At 44.7% G+C, this 24,539-nt stretch overlaps 1 protein-coding gene across 1 annotated transcript in view; it reads left to right on the forward strand.

Annotated features, from left to right (window-relative positions):
* KNTC1 (kinetochore associated 1) overlaps positions 1 to 24,539 on the forward strand; it is a 242,213-nt gene that overhangs the window by 6,200 nt on the left and 211,474 nt on the right. The window contains exons 2-3 of the mRNA XM_056535369.1: positions 15,582 to 15,730; positions 17,127 to 17,247. Of these exons, the coding sequence (XP_056391344.1) occupies positions 15,599 to 15,730; positions 17,127 to 17,247 (253 nt within the window). The 5' untranslated portion in view covers positions 15,582 to 15,598. The remainder of the gene's footprint in view (positions 1 to 15,581; positions 15,731 to 17,126; positions 17,248 to 24,539) is intronic.

Genomic DNA, 24,539 nt, shown 5'->3' on the forward strand with positions numbered 1-24,539 from the left:
CCATTCATTCTCCAACAGCCGTAACTTTTTTATTTTTCGTCCGATGCCATTGAGTAACTGCTTTTTTTTTTTTGCAGGATGAGCTGCACTTTTTAATGGTATCATTTTTGTGCTACCTTTTGATCTTTTTTTATTCCGCTATTTGTACCAAAATTGGCGAATTTTGCACTTTTTTAAAAATGTTTTTTAAGGGTACGTTCCCACACGGCGTATTTTGCTGCGTATTTGCTGCGTATTTGGTGCTGCGTATTTTCCTACCCATTGACTTCAACAGAGAAAATAAAATACGCAGCAGCAAATACGCAGCAAATACGCCGTGTAGGAACGTACCCTTAGTCGTTCACCGTGCAGGATAATTTACATGATAGTTTTATAGTACACGTCATTATGGAAGTGGCAATACCTATTATGTATATGATTTGTGTTTTTGATCTTTTTTGGTGATAATACAGGGCTTTTATTGGGAAAGGGGCATTTTTTAAATATTTTTTTACACTTCATACTTATATTGAAGAACTTTTTATTACATTTTTTTACAGGTTATACTATGCTGCCATACATTCGTACAGTATAACCTGATGAGCTGCAGACACTACAGCCTGTGCGATCCAGCCTCTGGAGAACAGGGGGAGAGCACTTCCCCTGTCAACACCATAGATGCCGTGATCAGGATTGTTAATGCTGCCGGGACCAGCGCAATCGCAGCTCCGGCAGCTGCGGCGGGACTCCAGCTGTGATTAACAGCCGGATCCCGGATGGCCGGGCTGCAAATATTAAAAAACAAACTTTAACTTTCCTTCGTCCTCCGTTGCTAAGGAACCGGCCTCACTGTTTGCCGCTGCTCTTGCTGCTTCCTGGTGTTAGGATGTTTTGTAGGGTAACAAGAAGTCTTCTTCTAAAACCATAAAGGTGCGTTCACACTGCGGAAGTGAGCGGAGGTTCCGTCTGGCAGCCGCCGAAAATACTTCGTCACCATTGGCGGCTGTGCAGTGCTGACGGAATCCGCACAAAGAATGAACATGTTCTTTCTTTGCGCGGAACAATTTCAGCAGTGGATTTGTCCGCCGCTGAAATTCCGCAGTGTGAGTCTCGCGACCCGTTCACACTAATCTTAAGTTCACACCACGGAATTCCACTTGGGGAATTCTGCCTGTGGAATTCCTTAGTGTTAACGTACCCTAATAATGTGCAGAATGTAGGAAGCCGTTAGATCCTGCCTATAAATAATCTATATGTGCAGCCTGTATTGAAATGGCCCAGGAATCTTCTGCAATTGCTAGCAACCTAAGAGTAATGATCCGAGAGGAGATAGATTCATCCCTTTTAAAGGACTAGGAGTTGTCAGGAATGTGGGTGCTTCAGCCTCCTCTGTGGTCACCCCTGCTATTTCCAGTTCCCCTAGTGTTCAAGAGGAAAATCTTACTCTATATTCTTCCTCTGATAAAGAGCAGGAAAAATTTATATCCAAATGGCTCTTTTCTGCAGATGATACTGATCAGCTCCATAAAGCAATCCGCCTAACGACTAAGCTTGATGAGAGCCCGTAGTGCCGGGCACAGCCGAAGACTCCCTTTATGAAGGCTTGGGCCCCAAGAAGTCTCGTACATTCAATTTACATAAAAGTATCAGGCAAATAATTGATAAGGATTTTTTATTTTTTTTTACACTTTATTAGACTTTTATGAGAAATAATTAGATTCCTCATACAAATCAATAGAATTCTATTGAACTCCATTGATCTGTGTGCTCTGCGATCCATTGATGGAGCCTAGTCCAGCCAGGCTCTATCGAAGACAGAGCCATGGGACAGCAGGGAACAGTGGTAAGCCCTCCGTTTACCTCTTTAGTGAATCGCCCCCTCGGGATCGCGCTGCGGGGGCGGATCCACCCCACTAGCCCACCAGGGAGCATTCACATGTCACTTTAGAATCTGCTTTCAGCTTTGACAGTGGCGATTTAAAGGTTAATAGCCAGCCGCGGCGATCACCGCATGCTGGCTATTAGTGGCGGCCCCCAGCTACTGAGAACAGCCAGGGTCTGCAGAGTATGGAGCAGGCACGAGTCCGGAGCCCCCTCCATACAGACTGCTGAGTGCCGCCGTGCTGGTCAGGTCTGACCCTACTTGCCCGAAGCCGGGCTAAGGCTCGGAAAAATTCACCTTCCCGGGCCCCTGAACTGCATGTCCTGGGTGTCGGGCAATAGGAATTCTACATCCCTGCATGGGATACTGCACCATTAATTGATGCCCCGGTGGCTAAAATGACACAAAATTCCACCTTGCCTTTTGAGGATCTAGGAACCCTGTCTGACCCAATTTACAAAAAAGCTGAGTTCTTTATCAAAAAGACCTGGGAGGCGGCCACAGCTTCTATTAGAACCAATGTAGCTGCTACATGAGTCGCTAAGAGTCTGGGTTTCACAATTACAAACCCATCTTGTTAACCAGACCATACAATCCTTAGATCTTAGACGCCCCGTTTTAGACGAAGTACTAGAGAAGGCTTCTGATAGGAAGAAAGGGTTTTCCACTCAGGGTCATTCCCCTGATGTCTTTCATAGCAAAAACAATCCAGAAAGCCTAATCAGAGGTAGGAAATAGGAAATTTAACACGTCCAGGGGGGATGCACGTTCCCGCACCTGGACGAGTATGCAGGTCCATGGCTCTCGTTGGTGCTTTCCAGTGCACCCACAAGATCGCGGCAGGGACTCGGCTGTAACACACAGCTGGGACCCTGCCGCACTGCCGGGACCAAAGTAAACTTCTGTCTCGGCAGTTTAACCCTTACAGCCCGGTCGGAAGTGACCGGGGGCTCTAAGTGTTTTGACAGAGGGAGGGAGCTCCCTCTGTCACCCCTGCAGCACCCCGCAGCGTGATCGCGGGGTGCTGAGTGTGATCCCCAGCAGGCAGGCAGTTTAACCCTTACAGCCGCAGTTGGAAGTGACCACGAACTGTAAGGAGTTTTGTCTGTCTCTCTCCTGTAGCACCCCGCAATGATCTCGGGTGCTGCTGGTTACCTGGGCAGCCGGGGGTCTTTACAAGGACCCCCTAATTTGTCCTGGTTATTGGCTGTTTTTTTATTTTTTTTATTTTTAAGTGTGAAAAAAATAATATAAAATAAATAAATAAAAATGTAGAAACAATAAGTGTATAAAAAAAAATTAAAATAATGATTAAATATAATAAAAAAATAAAAATGCATAATGTGTAGGATCACCCAGCGCACATCCGCAGCATATTACATGCTGCGGATGCCCGCCAGCCGTCACAATAATGAGCTCCCTGCTGCGGCGGGGTAGCTTTGTGTGTCCACTCATAGCGGCGGATTTCCTGCCGGCACTCAGGAGTGGACACACTGAGCTACCTAGCCGCAACAGTGATCTCGCCCTTGTCACTGACGGGGGCATTTGCGGTGTGAAATATGCTGCGGATGCGCTCTATGTGACCCTACACTGTGTCCTGTTCATACTACATTTCAGCAGTATGTTAGAGGTATCCGTCAGCATCACGTCAAAAAAGTGATACTGGCGCATACTGTAGCAGCTCCATTCGTTTCTGAATGAGTCTGCTATAGTATACATTGGCATGCTTTTTTGACATAACAGACACCTATACTGCAGAAATGCAGTATGAATGGGGACTGTCACCCTCCCTCCAACAAAATAAACCAGTTTTTTCAAGATTTTTTTTTTTTCTTTAATCCCCAGTGATGGATATATTGGCTGTGCTTATTCCTACAACATGAAGGTGATCGGGCAGGCCCTCATATTAGGAATTCACACAGGTCCGCTCACACTGTTACTGTACTTGCATCTCCCTGCAGCAGTCAATAACGAGACTTCCTTGCGGGGATGCGCGCGATAGGCGCCGCACGGGATGTCAGCGTCCTGAGCTGCGTATGTGATGACATCACCAATCGCGCGCATCCCCGCAAGGAAGTCTCATTATAGACTGCTGCAGGGAGATGTAAGTACAGTAACAGTGTGAGCGGACCTGTGTGAATTCTTCCGGCATTTAACGCTGCTTGCCCGAAGCAGGGCTAAATGCCTGAAGAAATCACCTGCCCGGCGTCCGGAACTTTTTACATTTTTCAACTTTTTTTTTTAGACATTTTTTATGTCCCTATAGGGGACTATCTATAACAATCCTTTGATTGCTAATACTGTGCAGTGCTATGCATAGGACATAGCACCGATCAGTATTATCGGTGATCTTCTGCTCTGATCTGCTCGATCTCAGACCAGAGCAGAAGACCCCGGGAGCCAGCTGAGGGGACCTCCGGTCCGCCATGCTGGATGATCGGATCGCTGCGGGCGATCCGATCATCCATTTAAAGTACCGCACTCCCGCAGATGCTGTGATCTGTATTGATCATGGCATCTGAGGGGTTAATGGCGGACATCCGCGCGATCGCGGATGTCGGCCATTAAGGGTGGGTCCCCGGCTGATGATAGCAGCCGGAACCTGCCGTGTAGGACGCGAGCACCGTTCCGATGCCGCGGTCATACACAGGACATAAATGTACGTCCTGGTGCACGAAGTCCCACCAAACCAGGACGTACATTTACATCCGTGGTCGTTAAGGGGTTAAAGTAGAAATTTCAGCTCTTAATTTCTTTTTTTTAACTGCAAGTTAGCAGATATCTTAGTTAAATGTTTTATTTCTCAGGCTACAAGATTAAATCCTCTATCAAGACCTACCGTTCCCCCTTGGGACTTGAATTTGGGGTTAGATGCCTTTTCAGGACCACCATTTGAACCTCTGGATTCTATCTCCGTCAAGTTGCTCACCCTCAAGATGTGCTTCCTCCTGGCAATAACAATGGCTAGGAGGGTAGGGGAATTGCAAGCACTCTCTGCCTTTCCTTCTTATACTAAGATATTAGATGACAGAGAATGAGAACTTTACCATTTTTTCTGCCAGAAGTGGTCTTAAAATTTTTATAAATCTCAGGAGATTATTCTTCCCTTTTTTTGTGATAAGCTGAGACTTGAAGTTAAAGTCAAGTTCCATAACCGTGATAGCTGTCGCGCCCCCTCCCGTAGGCTTGCATTGAGGGGAGGAGCGTGACGTCACACGCTGCCGGCCCTGCGGTTGACCGCAATCAAACCCGGAGCGAGCACGCTCCAGGGACTGATTACAAACGGGGGGCCGCGTGCATGATCGCGGGAGTCCCGCAGCTGGGGACGCCCGTGGTCATGCACGTGGCACCCCGTTTGTAATCAGTCCTTTGGATAGGGGATAAGATGTGTAAGCACCGGAGTACCCCTTTAAGGACCAAGCCCGTTTTCACCTTAAGGACCAGAGCATTTTCGGCACATCTAACCACTGTCACTTTAAGCATTAATAACTAAATTTTTGTAGATACTTGCATCATTTCTTGAATTTTTCTAACTTTGAAGCTCTATGATTGTAAGGAAAATAGACATTCCAACTAAATTTTATATTGATTCACATATACACTATGTTTGCATCATAAAGTGGACATGTTTTTACTTTTGGAAGACCCCAGAGGGCTTCAAAGTTCAGCAGCAATCTTCTAATTTTTCACAACATTATCAAAATTTTTCAAGGACCAGTTCAATTTTGAAGTGGAGTTCATATTAGAAATACCCCATAAATGACCCCATTATAGAAACTGAACCCCTCAAAGAATTATTTTTTACACTCATGTTCTTGTAGACCCAGTTTTAGAATTTTCACAAGTGGTAATAGGAGGAAAAGCCTCCCCAAATTTTGTAACCCAATTTCTCTCGATTAAGGAATTACCTCATATTTGGATGTCAAGTGCTCTGTGGATGCACTAGAGGGCTCAGAAGGGAAGGAGTGGCATTTTGGAAAGCAAATTTTGCTGAAATGGTTTTTGGGGGGCATGTAGCATTTAGGAAGCCCCTACAGAACAGCAAAAAAAAACCCACATGGCATACTATTTTGGAAACTACACCCCTCAAGGAATATAACAAGGGGTACATTGAGCCTTATCACCCCACAGGTGTTATGCGACTTTTCGTTAGTCGGATGTGTAAATTAAGAAAAAAAAATTTTCACTAAAATGCTGGTTTTCCCCCAAGTTTTACATTTTTTACAAGGGGTAATAGGAGAGAATGGCCCCCAAAATTTGTAACACCATTTCTTCTGAGTAGGGAAATACCCCATGTGTAGATGTCAAGTGCACTACATTGCTCAGAAGAGAAAGAGTGCCATTGAGCTTTTGGAGAGAGTATTTGTTTGGAATGGAAGTTGGGGGCCATGTGCGTTTACAGAGTCCCCCATGGTGCCAGAACAGTGGACCCTCCCCACATGTGACCCCATTTTGGAAACTACACCCCTCACAGGGGTGCAGTGAGCATTTATACCCCACTGGCGTTTGACAGATCTTTGGAACTGTTCCAAAAATCTGTCTTAGACACCTGTGGGGTGTAAATGCTCACTGTATCCCTTATTACATTACCTGAGGGGCACATGTTCTGGCCCCATGGGGGCTTTGTAAACACATGTGGCCTTCAATTCCAGACATATTCTCTCTCCAAAAGCTCAATGACTCTCCTTCTCTTCTGAGCATTGTAGTTCGCCCGCAGAGCACTTTACATCCACATATGGGGAAGGGATCGACCGATATAGTTTTTTTAGGGCCGATAATCTGTGGAGGTTAGGGCCGATAGCCGATAATTTATACCGATATTCCGGTATAAGTTATCGGCTAATTATCCCCCCACGACACCGCTGCAGATCATTGATTCAAAGCGGGCACTTTAAAGGGGTTCTCCGGTGCTTAAACATCTTATCCCCTATCCAAAGGATAGGGGATAAGAAGCCTGATCGCGGGAGTCCCGCAGATGGGGACCCCCGGGATCATGCACGCGGCACCCAGTTTGTAATCAGTGTCCGGAGCGTGTTCGCTCCGGGACTGATTACCGGTGACCGCAGGGCGGGCGGCATGTGACGTCACGCCTCCGCCCCCGTGGGATGTCACGCTCCGCCCCTCAATGCAAGCCGACGGGAGGGAGCGTGATAGCTATCACGCCCCCTCCCGTAGGCTTGCATTGAGGGGCGGAGCGTGACGTCACACGGGGCGGAGGCGTGATGTCACACGCTGCCCGCCCTGCGGTGGACCATAATCAGACCCGGAGCGAACACGCTCCAGGCACTGATTACAATCGGAGTGCCGCGTGCATGATCCCGGGGGTCCCCATCTGCGGGACTCCCGCGATCAGGCATCTTATCCCCTTTCCTTTGGATAGGGGATAAGATGTTTAAGCACCGGAGTAAACCTTTTAATCAATGAACTGCAGCAGCTTTTGCGGTGCCATAGACCGCTGCCGCCACTCGCTTCTCTCCCCCTGCCTGTCCGGGGGTCCTCCGGAGTCCTATCACCGCGACCGCCCCCCCCCACTGCCGCCGCACCGCAACCCCCCCACTGCCGCCGCACCGCACCCCCTACCGCCCCACCGCACTGCGCCGCGTCGCACCCCCCACTGCACCGCCTCGGCCCCATTGCCTCCCCCATCCCCGGTTTTATAATTACCTGTTCCCGGGGTCCACTCTACTTCTGGCTCCGGTGGCGTCCTCCTGAGCTGTCACTGTGCGCACTGACGGTGACTTCGCGTCACGTCACTCGTCATTGCGCACAGCGTAACGCAGGATGCAGCAGGAGCCAGAAGTAGTGTGGACCCCGGGAACAGGTAATTATAAATTCGGGGATGGGGGAGGCAATGGGGCCGGGGCGGTGCGGTGGGTCGGTGTGGGGGCGGTGCGGGGGGCGAGGCATTATCGGATTATCGGCAAGGTAATTGCCGATTCCGATAATGCCCAAAATCGTGATTATCGGCCGATAATATAGGCCAAACCGATAATCGGTCGATCCCTAATATGGGGTATGTTCTTGGGGTTGCAAATTTTGGGGGGCTTTTTTTTTTTCTTCCTATTTTCCCTTGTGAAATTGTGTAAATGAAAAATGTAGGGTAACACCAGCATTTTAGTTAAAAAAAATAAAAAAATCTTCATTTTCCTATCCAACTTTAACGAAAATTAGTCAAACACCTGTAGGGTGTTAAGGCTCACTATACCCCTTAAGTTCCGTGAGGGGTGTAGTTTCCAAAATGGGATCACACGTGGGTATATATATCTTTGCATTTATGTCAGAACCGCTGTAACGATCAGCCACCCCTGTGCAAATCACCAATTTAGGCCTCAAATGTACATAGTGCCCTCTCACTCCTGAGCCTTGTTGTGGGTCCGCAGAGCATTATATGCCCACATATGGGGTATTTCCATACTCGGGAGAAATAGCGTTACAAATTTTGAGGGTCTTTTTTTCCTTTTACCGCTTGTGAAAATAAAAAGTATGGGGCAACACCAGCAAGTTAGTGTAAAATGTTAATTATTTTTTACACTAACAGGCTAGTGTAGACCCCAACTTTTCCTTTTCATAAGGGGTAAGCGGAGAAAAAGCACACTAAAATTTGTAACGCTATTGCTCCAGAGTACGAAAATACCCCATATGTGGCCCTAAACTATTTCTTTGAAATACGACTGGGAAACACTGCCGTACGATCGTTTTTTTTTTCTTTTTCATTTATACGGGGGGGGGGGGGGGGGGGGACAGTGTAAGGGGGTGTATATGTAGTGTTTTACCCTTTATTTTGTGTTAGCGTAATGTAGTGTTTTTAGGGTACATTCACACAGGCGGGGGTTTACGGTGAGTTTTCCACTAGGAGTTTGCGCAGCGGCAGAACATTTGCTGCAGCTCAAACTTGAAGCAGGAAACTCACTGTAAACCTGCACGTGTGAACGTACTCTGGCAGACCTCCAGCTGTTGCAAAACTTCAACTCCCAGCATGCACTGACAGACCATGCATGCTGGGAATTGTACTTTTGCAACAGCTGGAGGCCAACTAGTTGGAAAACCTTCAGTTAGGTTCTGTTACCTAACTCTGTATTTTCCAACCAGTGTGCCTCCAGCTGTTGCAAAACTACAACTCCTAGCATGTAATGATCACCGAAGGTTATGCTGGGAGATGTAGTTATTCAATAGCTGGAGGTACGCAACTATAACTCTCAGCATGGCGAGACAGCCGTTTGCTGTTCGTGCATTCTGGGAGTTGTAGTTTAGCAAGATTTAGAGGGCTTAGAAACCACCGCACAGTGATCTCCAAACTATGGCCCTCCAGATGTTGCAAAACTACAAATTTACAGCATGCCCAGACAGCAAACTGCTGTCTGGGCATACTGGGAGTTGTAGTTTTGCAAGGTCTAGAGGGCCATAGTTTAGAGACCACTGCACAGTGATCTCCAAACTGTTCTCCTCTAAATCTTGCAAAACTACAAATCCCAGCATGCCCAAACAGCTGTCTGGGCATGCTTGGAGTTGTAGTTTTTCAACCTCTGGAGGGCTACAGTTTAGAGACCACTGTATAGTGATCTCCAAACTGTAGCCCTCCAGATGTTGCTTCCCGTTCCGGTCCCTGCCCGGTGAGCGGCGGGGACCGGAATTCCCATGGGCGTACAAATACACCCTTGGTCCTTAAGTACCAGGGAGCCAGGGCATACCTGTACGCCCTTGTTCCTTAAGTGGTTAATGGCTAACCAAGTGTTGTTTCTATCTGTGTGTGAGTTTTGGATGGTTAGGGCAACGGTAAGTCCCATATTTGGGGTTTTGTTGTATGTTATTTTCCATACAGGTGGTATAATGTAGTGTAATGATTTGTCCTGATGAAGAAGGTTCCAGTTGTATCGACTTTTTTTGTCGACTTTTTTTGTTATAGGGTAAAATGAGGCGAATTTCGTTGTCAGTATGATCTTTGGTTTTTGTAGTGTTTTCAAAGTAGGAAGATCTTTCTTGTTGTGAAATCTTAGATTTTGTGTTCTGGAGAATACTATGTGGATAAACACAGTCTTGAAATTTGGTGGTGAGGTCTTGCGCTTCTATTTCAAATTGCACAATCTCAGTGCAATTCCTTTTGATTTTTCTATACTGTCCTGCCAGAATATTAAGGAGCCATCTGGGTGAGTGACAACTGGAGAAAAGAATAAAACTGTGGAAGTGGGCTTGTGATATGCGCTACATACGGGTTTTCCTGAGGAGCTAGAGATGGTGAGATCTAGAAATTCTGTCTTGGAATAATCGGTGGATGACGTGAATTTTAGATTACAGTTGTTGGTGTTAAGGTTGTGGATAAATGTGATTAGTTCTGTAGATGATCTGTGCCATATGAGTATTATATCATCAATGTTGCGTCGCCATGCCGACATAAACAGGTTGGCATAACTAGGTGCAAATCTGGTCCCCGTGGGTGTGCCGGTCTGCTGTAAATAATTATTACCATTAAAGGGGTTATCCACCTTAAGGTGATTTTAGTATGTACCTGGCAGGCAGTAATGGACATGCTTAGGAAGGATCTGCACTTGTCTTGGGGCTAAATGGTTATGTCATGAGATTACCATAACACTGTGGCTAGCTTTTAGTGAACTGGTATTTCCTGTTTGACTTTTCTTTTGTTGACTATAAATCCCACAATTCCATTTTCCTCCCTCCCTCACATCAGCCACCCCACCCATTGAAACATAAATGAGCTGCATTCATTCAAAAGACCTGTAATTTTCAATCAGGGTGCCTACAGCTGTTGCATTAGTTGCTGATTGATCTCTCCCACCAAGCAATCGCTTCACCCATTGAAGCAGTCAGGCTCCCTGACATCAGCTGACTAGTGAGTCAGGTTTTGGCCGCATTGCAACCTGGGAAAAATCTGAATTAACAGTCATTTTGTATGCTGGTAAAAATAAATACTGGAGTGAAAATCACAGAATTGTGAGAAAACCATCACACACAGGTACAGACACTATATTATGAACTACACTAACTTTACAGCCCCTGTAGCATAGTAAAAAAAAAAAAATCCTGGAATACCCCCGTGTAAATTGAAATAGTTTAGTGTTGAGATAAAGGATATGCTATCATCTAATGTAAAAAATACCAGAAATGCTTATTTTTTGTCACTTCATATACTAGAAAAAAATTAATCAAAAAGTCCTATTAAAACAAAAATGGTAATGGTAAAATACAGAACATGTTGCAAAATGAGCCCTTATACACCACCTGTATACAGAAAAATAGGAGCGTTTTGGGGGTTATAATTTTAAGCATACTAAATTTCGTGATATTGTAAAATATTTTTCAAAGTAGTAAAATAAACCAAATACTATAGAAATTTGGTATCATTTTTAGCATATGGAACTACAGAAAAAAGATAACGTGTCATTTTTACTGAATAGTGCCCTGCACAGAAACAGAAACAAGCTCCCAAATATAGCAAAATGGAATTTTTTTTTCAAATTTTGCCCCACAAATAAATAATTTTGTTTTTGTTTCACAGTAGATATGCTGATAAAGTGATTATTGTCCATGGTAGATGTTTCTGCTGCAGCAAGAGTCAGATAGTTGTGGCCAGGGATTCGGAATTCCCCCAGGGCCGCCATGGCTATCTCCTTCATGTTGGTGCGGGGACCGCTGTGTGATTGACACTCAAGACCTCAGTTCATGTGCCCTCCATCTGTTCTCCATACACACAAGAAGTTCTTTAAGCCAGCGCCAACTCCTAAATCTTCCCCGCGACATTTGCCTATAGCAAGTTGGGAGACAGCACCAACGTGAAGGAGATAGGTGTGGTAGCCCTGGGGAATTGTGTACCCCTGGCCATGCCTATCCGACTGTTGCTGACATCCAAGAAAAGCTATTTTAATGAAGAATAAGGCTGCTATAAAGCAGCCAAAGTTATGACTTCAATACAACTACAAACCTTTATGACATACTGTTAAAGATTAAGGGGCTAAAAAGTAATGACCCTTTAGGTTGTGTTTGTGTGGTCTTATATACTTTGCTACTGACCCTGCCTGCCAAAGGCGGTACCAATAGAGTGCAGATCTTTGACTGCTCATACAAATCCCCTAGAGGGACTAAAAAAGTGAAAATGATAAAAAAAAAATAAAAAATGATAAAAAAAATGTAAACCCCTCCCATAATAAAAATTTACATTGCCACTCTTTTTTCTTATTTTCCAAATAAAAGACATTTTATACAAAAATAAAACATTTGGTATCGCTGTATGAGGAAATGCTTGTAGTGAATTGGGTAAATGAAAAACTAAAATATCAGACTGTGTTTTTGGTTACATCACCTCCCAGAAAAATAAGAGTATTTCTTGAAAATGAAGTATTTCTCACAGAAAAGGATTGCGGTAACACATGTTTTCCTATACTCATGTTTATTCCCATGGTGTGTATTGGAACTAAACAAAAAAAGGGAGGAAAAAAAGCAAATTGGAAAATAATATCACACCAAACTCCAAAAATGGGTTGGACAAAATTATTGGCACCCTTAACTTAATATTTGGTTGCACACCCTTTGGAAAAAATAACTGAAATCAGTCGCTTCCTATTAGGGATCGACCAATATCGATTTTTTTAAAAAATTTTTTAGGGCCGATAATCTGTGGAGGTTAAGGCAGATAGCCGATAATTTATACCGATATTCCGGTATAAGTTATCGGCTATTTATCTCGCACCAGCAATCGCAGATGCAGATCATTGATTTAAAGCGGACGCTTTAAATGAATGAACTGCAGAGGCTTTTGCGGTGCCAAAGACCGCCGCCACCCGCTTCTCTCCCCCTGAGTCCTACCACCCCCGCTGCCCCTCCCTATCTATCCTCTGCCCAGAGACCACCGCTGCCCGCTTCTCTCCCCCTGCCGGTCCTTAGTCCAACAACCGCCGCTGCCCCATTGCCTCCCCCATTCCCGGTTTTATATTGACCTGTTCCCAGGGTCTGCACTACTTCTGGCTACGGCGGCGTCCTGAGCTGTCACGGTGCGCACTGACGTTGACGTCGCCTTGAGGACGTCACTCGTCATTGCGCAGCGCACAGCGAGACACAGGACGCCGCAGAAGCCAGAAGTAACCTGGACCCCGTGCCGTGGGTACAGGTAATTATAAAACCGGGGATGGGGGAGGCAATGGGGCAGCAGCGGCGGTCTCTGGCTGGGGTGGTGCGTGGGGGGTGTGCTGCAGTACGGGGGTTGGGGCATTATCGGATTATGGGCAAGGTAATTGCCGATACTGATAACGTCCAAAATTGTGAATATCGGCCGATAATATCGGCCAAACCAATAATCGGTTGATCCCTACTTCCTATAACCACCAATTAGCTTCTTACACCTCTCATCTGGAATGTTGGACCACTCTTCCTTTGCAAACTGCTCCAGGTCTCTCTCTTATTGGAAGGGCTCCTTTTCACAACAGCAATTTTAAGATCTCTCCACAGGTGTTCAATGGGATTTAGATCTGGACTCATTGCTGGCCACTTCAGAACTCTCCAGCACTTTGTTGCCATCCATTTCTGGGTGCTTTTTGACGTATGTTTGGGGTCATTGTCCTGCTGGAAGACTCAAGATCTTGGACCCAAACCCAGTTTTCTGACACTAGGCTATACATTGCGATCCAAAATCCTCAGATTTCATGATGCCTTACACACGTTCAAGGCACCCAGTGCCAGAGGCAGCAAAACAACCCCAAAACACCATTGAACCTCCACCATATTTCACTGTAGGTACTGTGTTCTTTTCTTTGTAGACCTGATTCCGTTTTCGGTAAACAGTAGAATGATGTGCTTTACCAAGAAGCTCTATCTTGGTCTCATCTGTCCACAAGATGTTTTCCCAGAAGGATTTTGGCTAACTCAAGTTCATTTTGGCAAAATGTTGCCTTGCTTTTTTTTTTAGTCTCTGTGTCAGCAGTGGGGTCCTCCTGGGTCTCCTACCAAAGCGTTTCATATCATTTAAATGTTGACGGATAGTTTGTGTGACACTGATTGTCCCTGAGCCTGCAGGACAGCTTGAATATCTTTGGAACTTGTTTGGGGCTGCTTACCCACCATCCGGACTATCCTGTGTTGAACCTTTCATACATTTTTCTCTTCTGTCCACGCCCAGGGAGATTAGCTACAGTGCCATGGGTTGCAAACTTGTTGATAATGTTGCGCATCGTGGACAAAGGCAAATCTAGATCTCTGGAGATGGACTTGTAACCTTGAGATTGTTGATATTTTTCCACAATTTTTGGTTCTCAAGTCCTCAGACCGTTCTCTTCTCCTCTTTCTGTTGTGCATGCTTAGTGTGGCGCACACACAGACACACAATGCAAAGACTAAGTGAACTTCTCTCCTTTTTATCTGCTTTCAGGTGTGATTTTTATATTGCCCACACCTGTCACTTGCCCCAGGTGAGTTTAAAGTAGGGATGTCCTGATTCTGATACTAGAATCGGTATTGGGGCTGATACCAGGTATCTGCATGGTATTGAGCGCTTGTCCGCAGGTTCGCATCGCTGACACAACCCCATTCTCATCAGTGCAGCTGCCCCGTTCTTCTGTCCGCATTATGGCGTCTTATGGAGGAGCATGTAACAGACACGTCACGCCACTTCGCCCAGCATAACGATACGGAGGAAGCAGAGTGACGTGTATGTTACATGCTCCTCCGTAAGACTCCATAATGCGGACTGCAGAACAGGGCAGTGGCAGTGATGAGAACGGTGCTGCGGAGCAGTGATACCGGACAATGAGCAACTAAACAGGGGGGCTGCTGTCTAAGGGGGGGGGGTCCTGCTGGCTACAAAGGGGGGATGCTGGCTACAAAGGGGGACTGCTATCTACAGGTGGGTCTTGCTGCCTAAAAGTGGATACTACCTTTTGGCTACAAGAGGGGCCTGCTTGGCTACATGGGGAGCCCTGCTGTCTAATGTCTGCAGCTATCTATACTACCTACAAGGGGATACTACCTACTATTAAAGGCAATCTTACAGCAGAGTCACCTGCACGAACTTGAATTTATAGGTAGATAGTGCAGGTGACACGGTTTTTACTGCTGCTCACCATGTGAACATCAGCGCAATCGCTCTGGAGACATCGGTCTCACCACCAATGCAAATTCCCTGTTCTGCCCAATGGAGAAGAGATAAATCTTTGCTTATACTACAGCAGCCACCTCCATTGCTCACAACAAGGACCCACATATCAGCACGGTAAGCAGCGCCATAGACAGGGTCACCCCTCGTACTTGGTATCGGCGAGTACTAGAATTAAAATATCAGTACTCGTACTCAGTCTTGATACCAAAAATGGTATCCGGACATCCCTAGTTTAAAGGAGCATGCTTATTTTTCCACAATTTTTGAAAGAGTGCCAATAATTTTGTCCAGCCCATTTTTGGAGCTTGGTGTGACATTATGTCCAATTTGCTTTTTTCCCCTCCCTTTTTATGGTTTAGTTCCAATACACACAAAGGGAATAAACATGTGTATAGGTGTATAGCAAAACACGTTACTGCAATACTTTTCTGTGAAAAATACTTCATTTTCTATAAAAATTTCAGGGGTACCAACATTTACGGCCATGATTGTGTGTAGAACATTGAATGTCCTTGTTAATTTTGGTTTGTAAAAATTTGTATTGAAATATTGTGATTTTTTTATTTTTTTTTTTATTTTTCAAAAACAAGACGGTGTAAAAGAACATTTACACATTTACTACAGGAAAACACAGCATCAATATGTGGAACGATATTGAGCTTTTAGCAAACGATGATACTGGAAGTTGCCGTTTGAACATTGACTCTCGTCAGGAAAGTGGCACAGCTTTGTATCAAGTGGATACTCTACTGAAAATCTCCTCAACTGAAAAAGTAAGCTTTCATATGAGAACAGTCCTTTTTGTGAAATTGATGGTATAACTTGGCAGGTTTAGTTGATATGGCATAATACGACAGACATTATGTATTTATTGTTTTAGTGTACATTCATGTGTACAGGATCAGCATTCACATTACTAGTAACACAGTGACAGAGACCACATCCACACACAGTTTTTCTCTCATTGTATCTGTGTTGTCCTCTGAGTAAATTTAGTTTCTTACCAACCCCCAAAACTTACAGAATTGGAACAGCACAAAAAATGGAAATATCTTCTTAAAGGGGTACTCCGGTGCTTAGACATCTTATCCCCTATCCAAAGGATAGGGGATAAGATGCCTGATCGCGGGAGTCCCGCTCCTGGGGACCCCCGGGATCTTGCACGCGGCACCCCGTTTGTAATCAGTCCCCAGAGCGTGTTCGCTCCGGGTCTGATTACCGGCGACCACACGGCCGGCGGCGTGTGACGTCACGCCTCCGCCCCTTGTGACGTCACGCTCCGCCCCTCAATGCAAGCCTACGGGAGGGGGCGTGACAGCTATCACGCCCTCTCCCATAAGCTTGCATTGAGGGGCGTAGCGTGACGTCACACGGGGCGGAGGCGTGACGTCACATGCCGTCGGCCCTGTGGTTGCCGGTAATCGGACCGGGAGCGAACACGCTCTGGGGACTGATTACAAACTGGGTGCCGCGTGCAAGATCCCGGGGGTCCCCAGCGGCAGGACTCCTGCGATCAGGCATCTTATACCCTATCCTTTGGATAGGGGATAAGATGTCTAAGCACCGGAGTACCCCTTTAAGCATGGAATCGGGGATGTTTTAGCTTGAAGGGGTACTCAACCCCTAGACATCTTATTCTCTATCCAAAGGATAGGGGATAAGATGTCTGATCGAGGGGGTCCTACCGCAATCTCCCTGCTGCTCCCGGCGTTCGTTTAGAGCGTTGGTGCTGGAGGCTTGTGACGGCCACCCCAGTCACACGCCCTCCCATAGACATGCATTGAGAGGGCGTGGCCGTGACGTCACAAGCCTCTGCCCTGCATTGCCAGTCATCCGGCATGGAGCGAAGTTCGTTTTGTGCACCAGATGTCTGGGGTGCCGCAGCAGAGATCGCAGGGGTCCTTAGCGGCTAGTCCCCTCACGATCAGACATCTTAATAAGATGTCTAGGGGCAGAGTACCCCTTTTAAAGCAAAAGATGACATGGTGATTTCATTAGTGGATAACACAATTTTTAGATGGTTAGTATTTTCTCTCAAATCAGTGAATAACACATTTGCAATAGTCCATGTGATGTCACTTTTTCTTTTTACTTTTACTGGGATGAGATGGTCTTGTAACTGCTGCAGATGAAGAAAAAATATTTATTGATTCTACCTTTCTTTGTCAGGTTTCTTTCAACCCAAAACTTTATGCTTGCAACACAAGTGAAGGATTTATTATTGTTGCAGACAAATCTGTATGTCTCCTAGACAGTATTTGTCAGTCTCTCCTGCTTCAGCTGCAGTTTGGTAAGTTTTTAATGATATATAGAAAACATAGGCCCCTATTTATCAATCTGGCCATAGCAATGGATCACAATTCAGCTTTAATTTTACCAGAGCTTGTTATGGCCAAAAATAGTTTTTGTTTTATATAAGTTAAAAAATCTGGGTCGCAGACTTCTTTGACACTCTGTTTAATACTTTTTATTCATGATTTTTTAATTAGTATCTGTTTTCTTGCTGTGTTGGCCGTTTTAATAAATTTTTTTTTCATTAGCAACAACTTTTAATGGTCTTATTACAGTACCATAACAGATCCTGTGTTACTATAGGGAAAACACAATGCTATATAATACACAGGACTACACAATTTTAAATCAATATATCTTTAATTTCAATAATTACAAATGTCTAAACGGGAGTTACTCTTTTAGGTAATTATGATTATTACATAATCTTCTTTCCTATTGGTGAGGCTTAATATTAAATACAAGTTCAGAGACTAAGAAGACATTTTTGGAAAAGCAAAAACTCCTTATCCGGAGAGAGTCCAGCACTCACGCATCAAAAATGAAAGTAAAAACTTCCCGGCAGCTCAGTCGTGCTGATCGGGACTATCGTGATAAAATCGCGATGTCCTGATCAGCTAGGACGCGAGCCGAGGCCCCCTTACCTCGCTCCATCACGTCTGATCGGCGTTTGATTGCACCAAGCCTGAGCTACAGGCTTGAACAATCAACCCCCTATTACGCTGATCCATGCAAAGCTATGTGTGTGCAGTGCTATAGGTCCCTATGGGAGCAATAACACTGAAAAAAAAAGTTAATAAAGGTCATTTAACCCCTTCCCTAATAAAAGTTTGAATCACCCCCCTTTTCCCATAAAAAAAACAAAACAAAACTGTGTGAATAAAAATAAACATATGTGGTATCGTCGCATGCGTAAATGTCCGAACTATAAAAATATATTGTTAATTAAAGCGCTTGGTCAATGGCATACGCGCAAAAAAATTCCAAATTCCCAAGTAGCGTATTTTTGGTCACTCTTTAAATCATAAAAAAATGAATAAAAAGCGATCAAAATGTCTGATCAATGCAAAAATGGTACCGATAAAAACTTCAGAACACGGTGCAAAAAATGAGCCCTCATACTGGCCCGTACGCAGAAAAATAAGTTATAGGGGTTAGAAGATGGCAATTTTAAACATATAAATTTTCCTGCATGTAGATATGATTTTTTTTTTTTAGAAGTACGACAAAATCATACCTATATAAGTAGGGTATCATTTTAATCGTATGGACCTACAGAATAAAGATCTGGAGTTAGTTTTACCAAAAAATGCACTGCGTAGAAACGGAAGCCCCCAAAATGCACAAAATGACATTTTTTTCTTCAGTTTTGTTGCACAATAAATTTTTTCCTTTTTCGCCATGGATTTTTTTTGGTAAAATGACTGTCACTGCAAAGTAGAATTGGTGGCGCAAAAAATAAGCCATATTATGGAATTTTATGTGCAAAATTTAAAGCGTTATGATTTTTAGAAGGTGATGAGGAAAAAATGAAAATGCGTAAATGCAAAAACGGAAAAACACTGAGTAAGGCGTTAATAACTCTGGGATGCTTTTACTTTTCATTCTGATTCTAAGTTTTTTTCATGACATATTCTACTTCATGTTTTTGGTACAATTTTGTTGATACTTGCATCATTTCTTGGTGAATAATTCCAAAATGTTATGAAAAAATTAAAATTTTTTAATTATTATTTTTTTTTTTTACTTTTGAAGCTCTCTGCTTATAAGGAAAATGGATATTCCAAATACATTTTATATATTGATTCACATATACAATATGTCTACTTAATGTTTGCATCACAAAGTTGACATGTTTTTACTTTTGGAAGAAATCGAGGGCTTCAAAGTTCAGCAGCAATTTTCCAGTTTTTCTCAAAATTTTCTAAATCAGAATCTTTCAGGGACCAGTTCAGGTTTGAAGTGGATTTAAAGGGCCTTTATATTACAAATACCCCACAAATGACCCCATTATAAAAACTGCACCCCTCAAAGTATCAAAAATAACATTCAGTAAGTATGTTAACCCTTTAGGTGTTTCACAGGAATAGCAGCAAAGTGAAGGAGAAAATTCAAAATCTTAATTTTTTACACTCGCATGTTCTTGTAGACCCAGTTTTTTAATTTTTACAAGGGGTAATAGGAGAAAAAGGCCCCCAAAATTTGTAACACAATTTCTCTCGAGTAAGGAAATACCTCATATGTGTATGTCAAGTGTTCGGCGGGCTCAGAAGGGAAAGAACAACAGTGGGATTTTGGAGAGCGAATTTTGCTGAAATGTTTTTTGGGCGGCATGTCGCATTTAGGAAGCCCCTATGGTGCCAGAACAGCAGAAAACACCCACATGGCATACCATTTTGGAAACTACACCCCTCAATGCATGTAACAAGGGGTCCAGTGAGCCTTAACACCCCACGGGTGTTTGACGAATTTTCGTTAGTCGCATGTGTAAATGAAAAAAAAAAATGTTTTTTCACTAAAGTGCAGAGTTTTTCCCAAATTTACCATTTTTACAAAGGGTAATGGGAGAAAATGCCCCCCAAAATTTGTAACCCCATCTCTTCTGAGTATGGAAATACCCCATGTTAGGACGTAAAATGCTCTGTGGGCGAACTACAATGCTCAGAAGAGAAGGAGTCACATTTGGCTTTTGGAAAGCAAATTTTGCTGAAATGGTTTTTGGGGGGCATGTCGCATTTAGGAAGCCCCTATGGTGCCAGAACAGCAAAAAAAAAAAAAAACACATGGCATACTATTTTGGAAACTTCACCCTTTGAGGAATGTAACGAGGTGTACAGTGAGACTTAACACCTCACAAGTGTTTGACGACTTTTTGTTAAAGTTTTATGTGTAAATGAAGAAACATTTTTTTTTCCACAAAAATGCTGTTTCCCCCCCCCCCCAAATTTTACATTTTTACAAGGGGTAATAGGAGAAAATGACCCCCAAAATTTGTAACCCCATTTTTCTGAGTATGGAAATACCCCATGTGTGGACGTCAAGTGCTCTGCTGGCGCACTACAATGCTCAGATGAGAAGGAGCGCCATTGATCTTTTGGAGAGAGAATTTGTTTGGAATGGAAGTCAGGGGCCATGTGCATTTACATAGCCCCCCGTGGTGCCAGAACAGTGGACCCCCCCACATGTGACCCCATTTTGGAAACTAAACCCCTCACAGAATTTAATAAGGGGTGCACTGAGCATTTACCTCCCACTGGCGTTTGACAGATCTTTGGATCAGTGGGCTGTGCAAATAAGATTACATTTTTTATTTTCACGGACCACTGTTCCACAAATCTGTGAGACACCAGTGTGGCGTAAATTCTCACTGTACCCCCTAGTACATTATGTGAGGGGTGTAGTTTCCAAAATGGGGTCACGTGTGTGTGTGTGTGTGTGTGTGTGTGTGTGTGTGTGTGTGTGTGTGTGTGTGGGGGGGGGGGGGGGGGTTGTTCCATTGTCCTTCAATTCCGGACAAATTTTCTCTTCAAAAACCAATGCTGCTCCTTCTCTTCTGAGCATTGTAGTGCACCCACAGAGCACTTTACATCCACATATGGGGTATTTATATACTCAAAGGAAATGGGGTTACAAATTTTGGGGGGCTTTTATTTCCTATTTTCCCTTGTGAAAATGAAAAATTTACAGTATCAAGTGAAATTTATTTTTATTTTTTTTTCATTTTCACTTCCAACTTTAATGAAAATACGTCAAACACCTGTGGGGTGTTAAGGCTCACTATACCCCTTGTTACATTCTGTGAGGGGTGTAGTTTCCAAAAAGGGGGTCACATGTCTGTATTAATTTTTTTGCGTTTAAGTCTGAACTGCTGTAAAATCGGCCACCCCCGTGCAAATCACCAATTTAGGTCTCAAATGTACATAGTGTGCTCTCACTCCTCAGCTTTGTTGTGCGCCCGCAGAGCATTTTACGCCCACATATGGGGTATTTTCGTACTCAGGAGAAATTGCATGAAAAATTTTGGGTGTCTTGTGGCTGTCCAGAAATACTGGGAGTTGTTGTTTTGCAACAGCTGGAGGCTTCGTTTCGGAGGGGGGGGGGGGAGGAGGCAAACCTCCAGCTGTTTCAGAATTACAACTCCCAGCATGTACTGACAGACCGTGCATGCTGGGAGTTGTACTTTTGGAGGCATACTGGAGGCATACTGGTTGGAAAACTTTCAGTTAGGGTCTGTTACCTAACTCAGTATTTTCCAACCAGTGTGCCTCCAGCTGTTGCAAAAGTCCCAGCATGTACTGATCTCCGAAGGGAGATGTAGTTATGCAATAGCTGGAGGTACGCAACTACAACTCCAAGCATGCCGAGACAGCTGTTTGGGCATGTTGGGATTTGCAGTTTTGAAACATCTGGAGGGCTAGAGTTTAGAGATCACTGTATAGTGGTCTCAGACTGTAGCCCTCCAGATGTTGCTAGGCAACTCATCGGCTTCCGTAGGATACAGGGAGCCGCATCGCTGTCTTCTGCTGTCGATTACCGACTGCCGCCGCCGCCGATGGGTAAGTGGATCTTCAGCGCCGGTGTGAGGTGGTTTTTTGCGCCCCCCGTAGATCCATGCGTCCGCTCCTCCCCCAGCTCTACGAACATTTCCGAAGCTAGAACTGGGGGAGGGCAGAGCAAGGGGAGGGAGGAGGTTTACGCCCCCTCCCTCATCTCCCCTCCCTGAGCTCGGCTGCTCGGCTGGACGCAGATCTCTACGGCACGCCCCCTCCCTGAGGACATAGATTGCCACGGCAGGTCCCTCCCTCATCTTCCCGAGCTGAGGACGTAAATCTCCACGGCAGGTCCCCTCCCTCATCTCCCCAAGCTAAGGATGTAAATCTCCACGGCAAGTCCCCTCCCTCATCTCTCCTCCCTGAGGACGTAGAGCAGTTCTCCCAATGAGCTCTATGTGTAAAGGAGGACATACTATACTGGCTAAAGGGGGACATTTAGCCCGTGCAGTATGTCCCCCTTTAGCCCGTACAGTATGTCCCCCTTTAGCCCCTGCAGTATGTCCCCCTTTACACATAGAGCTCATTGGGAGCACTGCTCTATGTCCTCAGCTCGGGGAGATGAGGGAGGGGACCTGCCGTGGAGATCTATGTCCTCAGGGAGGGGGCGTGCCGTAGAGATCTGAGTCCAGCCGAGCTCAGGGAGGGGAGATGAGGGAGGGGGCGTGAACCTCCCCTTGCTCTGCCCTCCCCGAGCTCTAGCTTCGGAAATGTTCGGAGAGCTGGGGGAGGAGCGGACGCATGGATCTACGGGGGCGCAAAAAAACACCTCACACCGGTCCTCGTCGTTTTTCCCGTTCTGCCCCGCCTATTGTGGGTGGGCAGAAATGGGAAACTGAAAGTTAACCCCCCCCCCCGCCCCTGATCTGCTATTGGCCATAGCTTCTTGACCACCAATAGCAGGGATAGGAGGGGTGGCACCCCTGCCAACTCACTCCTATGCCTTCAGGGGCATCGTGGCTGTCTCGGTCAACCCCGATTCCCCCTTATATTCCAGGTCACCATAGACCTGTATGACCCGGAGTCAGAGCAAATCGCCGGAGTGAATTCACCGGCTATTTACGGCGATCACCGACATGGGGGGGGGGGATTGTCTGATGACCCCCCGGGCATTTGCGTGGGGTGCCTGCTGATCGATATCAGCTGTCACCCCGGTTCGGTCCCCGCCCGGCACGCGGCAGTGACCGAAATTCCTACGGGCGTACAGGTACGCCCTGGGTCCTTAAGTGCCAGGGTGTCGAGGCTGAATCTACGTGGTCCACCCCTACCTCACGACACACCTGTATATTTAGCCAATCTTTCTCGCTGCCACAATATTAACCCTTGGTGAGCGAAACACCTCAGTCTCTGGGGATAAAGTAAGGTATGCAATTAAAAACATAATTTGCATATAATAGTGTTTGATAACAGGTCTTTTTTGTGGATTCTTTATCAGAGTTTGTGTGTGAGGGTATACAAAACATCCATGTATAAATTAACCCTTATAAAAAGTATCAGTAGAAATACATAATGTCTGTCCTATAATTAAAACCCTTTGGTTCCTAGTATCAATCTTTAATATCCTCCCTTATATGTTATTTTTTCACCCAGTCACCTCCACGTACGGGCTTACTGACATGTTCGAAGACTGCCACTTTCATTTCTGTAACAGAGCCATCATGGCACTCTTTAAAGTGCCTTGATTACTCCTGACACTGCCCTAGTTTGAATACTGGTTGACAGCTTCGCTCCTGTTATATGTTCCACTATTTGTTTTTTCACTTTTCTAGTTGTAGATCCCACGTATTGCAACTTGAACCTTTCACAAGTAAAACAGTAAACTGCAAATGATGATTCACATAACAAATGGGTATCTATAGTGTAAATCTGTTGTGTGACCTCTGATTTATACGTATAGGTCTGTACCATATGCTTACAATATTACATCATGCCCTATCACCGGGTACATTGCTCTTGTATGGTAGCCACATGTCTTTAGTTCTTCTGTTTGCATTTCCTGTGTTATCTTGGAAGAAACTTGGGGATAATTGTTTACCCAGTGTACAATTACTCTTTGCTACAAATGTACAGATTTGCTCAAGAATGCGTTCTTAATGAATGTCCTGTTTTAATATTGGTAAGTATGTTTTTATTTTTTTTTTTTACCTTTTTATACAAATAAATTGACCTGGGTTTAGAGGAAACCATCTATTAAGCATTGTTTATGAGATCCTAGGCATATCCCCTTTTCCAATAATCGTTTTTTCACTGGTTCACATTCCTCCTGAAAAAACCCGTCTTCCGAGCATATACGTCTTGCCTTAATTAATTCATCCTTTTGGAAGGTTCCTAATAACATGCCTCTCATGGGCACTCTTTGCATGTTAAAAGGGTATTGCCCGAAATGCTCTTCCTATACCTGACTGGGCATCCCCTATCAGTTCTGTATTTAGAAAATGAATGGTAGATTTACCTATTTCCAGGGTGAATTTTATATTGTCTTCATTATCATTTAAAAAACTCTAAAAAAAAATAAATAAAAAGGGTTTACACCGCGGAGGTCCAGTCCCCGCACCACATCATCAAGATGTTGCCTATATAATGAGTGTACCTGATGATGTGGCGTTAGAAGAGACTTTCCGAGGTGAAGATGCGTCTTTTCTCCCACCAGGCCATATAGAGGTTGACCAATGAGGGCTAGAATTTAGCCCCCATCGGACAACCCCTGACCTGGAGGAAGAAAGAGGCATCAAAAACAAAA

Source organism: Hyla sarda, chromosome 1, assembly GCF_029499605.1.
Source record: "Hyla sarda isolate aHylSar1 chromosome 1, aHylSar1.hap1, whole genome shotgun sequence".
NCBI lineage: Eukaryota > Metazoa > Chordata > Amphibia > Anura > Hylidae > Hyla > Hyla sarda.